General features: G+C 36.6%; 1 protein-coding gene across 3 annotated transcripts; it reads left to right on the forward strand.

Moving 5' to 3' along the window:
- The first annotated feature begins 1131 nt into the window (after positions 1-1131).
- On the forward strand, positions 1132-2616 carry LOC120286480. Of its 3 annotated transcripts, XM_039298708.1 has the most exons (5): positions 1132-1486; positions 1517-1775; positions 1844-1978; positions 2058-2114; positions 2195-2616. In XM_039298708.1, exons 1-4 carry the CDS (start codon positions 1155-1157, stop codon positions 2088-2090), a joined length of 759 nt encoding a protein of 252 aa, XP_039154642.1. In that variant the 5' UTR covers positions 1132-1154; the 3' UTR covers positions 2091-2114; positions 2195-2616. The 3 variants fall into 3 exon arrangements, with proteins under 3 accessions (XP_039154642.1, XP_039154641.1, XP_039154640.1); XM_039298707.1 differs by having other exon boundaries at positions 2058-2616; XM_039298706.1 differs by lacking the exon at positions 2058-2114.
- Positions 2617-3099: the final 483 nt, after the last annotated feature.

Here is a 3099-nt window from a genome sequence, read left to right on the forward strand (position 1 = left end):
ATTGGATGGAAGAAGAGTGAAGCGAAAAAAAAATGGATGGTAGGTGTGAGAGTGGCTGTGAATGGAGAGTTTATGCTAGTTGGATGCAAAGTGAGAAGACCTTCATCACAAAGACTGTTGGAAAAGAACATACTTGCCCTAGGAGCATGAGAAATAAGAATGCATCTATATATGGCTTGCGGAGTAGTTTTTGCCTAAAATTAGAGCTAACTTGAAGTATACAACATCACAAATACAGGCGGATGCAATGGAGATGTGGGCATTGACACTAAATAGGAGAATTTGTTATAGAGCGATTACTAGAGCTGTTGAGATCATTAGAGGTCCATTTGTCAAGCAATACAAGTTGCTGCATTCTTATAAGGCTGAGTTGATTCGATGTAGTCCTAATAGCACATTTGACTTGGAAGTTGGACGATGTAATAAGTTCAAAAGATTCTATGTGTGCTTCAAAGAATTGAAAGAGGGTTTTCTAGCAGGTTATAGACGAGTAATTGGACTGGATGGATGCTTTGCGAAGACTTTAGTTAGGGGATGCTACTTTGTGCTATTGGTAGAGATGGAAACAACCAAATGTTTCCAATTGCATGGGCCGTTGAAGAAGCTGAGACTGAAGAATCTTGGACTTGGTTCCTCAAGCTACTAGTGAAAAACTTGAATGTGGGACAAGGTCTTGGCTGGACCTTCATGAGCGATCAACAGAAGGTAAGATTGCACATAAGCTTTGCTAATAAAAGTATTTGTTGTTTGTAAACTAACTTATTTGCATGTCAAATAACGTGTTACAAGGCTTGCTCAATGCAATTTCTATACTCTCTCCAAGAGCAAAGCATAGGAATTGTGCTCGGCACATTTACGCCAACTGGAAAAAATTATACAATGGAGAAACATTTAGGAATTGCTTTTGGAGAGCCGCATATTCTACATATGAGGCCGATTTCAATATGGCAGTAAAAGAAATGAAGAAAGAGTCTGTTCATGCATATGAAGACTTCATAAGACAAGGTCCATAACACTTTTGCAGGGCATTCATCAAGTGTGGACAAAATTGCAATGCTATCAAGAACAATTTGAGCGAGACGTTCAACGCATATATATGCAAAGAACGGGAATTTCTCATTGTTGATATGTTAGATGGCATAAGAAAATTACTTATGGTGAGAATGTATGAGAAAAACCAATTGATGGTTGGTTCAAGAGATGAAATTTGTCCAAGAATCAGATTGAAGATTGAGGAGGAAAAGATTAAGTCTAAGTTTTGCATTCTAAAGCCATCTACAACTTCTAGATTTGAAGTTGAAGTGAATGATGATACTTTTATGGTTGATTTGAATAAGAAGACATGTATTTGTAGACAATGGGATATATTGGGGATATCATGCAACCATGCTATCTCGTGCATCAACTTCATGAAGTGTAACTTAAATGATTTTGTAGCTGATTGTTTCAAGAAAACTGTGTACGAGGGTTGCTATCAATTTGCATTACCCACCTTGAATGGAAAGAAAATGTGGCCAGCGACCAGTGAAGAGCCTTTATTGCCTCCGCCATTCAGAAAGCTTCCAAGGAGGCCCAAGAAAGATAGGAAGAGATCCAATGGTGAGAAGAAAAAGGATGAGAAAAGCAAAAGAGTGAGGAAGCCAAGGGTCACCAACACTGATCCTACTAAAATATCAAAATCTGGTATTACCATGAAATGCTCCAATTGTCATGGTACTGGACACAACAAGACAACATGCCCCCAACCTTCGGCACCTATCCAAATTAAACTACCTGTAAGGAAATTTAAACATGAATGTGTTACATTTTCCCTTCGAATACCTTATATGTGTATTTTATACAGGGCAAAAGAGGTAGGCCAATGAAGCATCCAAAGCAACTAACCATTGAAGGAGGGGCATCAAACAAACAAAGTGAAAGTGCCTCAACTAGATCTATAACGGGACAATCAAATATTGTCAATTCTGAGAAGAGAAGGGTGAGGAGTCTACAAGTAGATTTCATATGATTTTTGATAATACCAAAGTAAAATGTTAATATGGTTTGTCTTCTAATAGGTTTTACAAGGATATGGAATTTACGTATCTTAAGCGACTGGAAACTCATATTTGAGAGTGAAGATTTTATTTTGTTAAGCATTTTTTAATCCACTATGATTAGCATAATAAGATTATGTTTTTCCCTCAATTTTCAGATGCCTAGGAGTAACATAGTTCAAGAAATTCGTCAAGGTGGTGCAAATCATACGGTGGATCTTTCAAGCCAAGTTTTTGGACCTTCTCAAACTGAACAATCTCAAAGTGAAGTAGGGCAATAAACCTGTAGGGAGAGTTGGATTTTGGGTGTAAAGCTTGTCCTGTAAAGCTTGTTTTGTAAAGCTTGGCCTGTAAAGCTTGTTTTGTAAAGTTTGCCCTGTAAAGCTTGATTTGTAAAGCTTTGTTTTTTTTTTTGGATAGTATTTGATATAGAACATGCTTTTGGATTGCCTTTTTTGGCTAGTTGGTTGGTTGGTGTTTGGGGTAAAGGCTGCTTTGTAAAGCTTGTTCAAGTCTAGTGTGAAGGCTATTTTGTAAAGCTATTTCAAAGATATATTGATATGTGGCTTCAGTTTCGTTCTCTCCATTTTGTGTAGTTGATGTTATTTGCATTTTGATGATGAATTTGGTTGATTGCATATGGCTTGTATGCTGGAAAGGTCTCTCTCTCTCTCTCTCTCTCTCTCTCTCTCTATGCCTATTTTGATGAAAAGTATATTACTTATGGCTCATTATGAATAGCACTTCTTTTGTATATGTGCGCAAGCAATCTGTCCATCTTTTAGTTAATGGGCATCCTCTTGGCACAAGAATGACGTGCACATTTGGTAGTCTTTGAATGGTTTTATAATAATGATTCCAATAAAAAGAAAAAAAATCAAGTATTAATGATATTGAGGCAATGTTTGAGTAATCCGGAAAATAAAATTGATTGGAGATCACAACTTGGTCAAATTTGGGAAAATTGAAAGAGGTGTACCAATTTTGGTTTTTTTTATGATCGAAAAAATTAATATAGAGTAAATTTGTCGTAAATATACCAGTTTGGGGTAAATTTATCATA

Source organism: Eucalyptus grandis, chromosome 8 (genome assembly GCF_016545825.1).
Source record: "Eucalyptus grandis isolate ANBG69807.140 chromosome 8, ASM1654582v1, whole genome shotgun sequence".
NCBI classification, from domain to species: domain Eukaryota; kingdom Viridiplantae; phylum Streptophyta; class Magnoliopsida; order Myrtales; family Myrtaceae; genus Eucalyptus; species Eucalyptus grandis.

Bases quoted from the DNA above. Each gene is read 5' to 3' on its own strand.
- LOC120286480 (XM_039298706.1), top strand. From the start codon at position 1,155: ATGGTGAGAATGTATGAGAAAAACCAATTGATGGTTGGTTCAAGAGAT. The intron at 1,776-1,843 runs GTAAGGAAATTT...TATTTTATACAG, and splicing joins CTATCCAAATTAAACTACCT to GGCAAAAGAGGTAGGCCAAT. The intron at 1,979-2,194 runs GTGAGGAGTCTA...CTCAATTTTCAG, and splicing joins TCAATTCTGAGAAGAGAAGG to ATGCCTAGGAGTAACATAGT.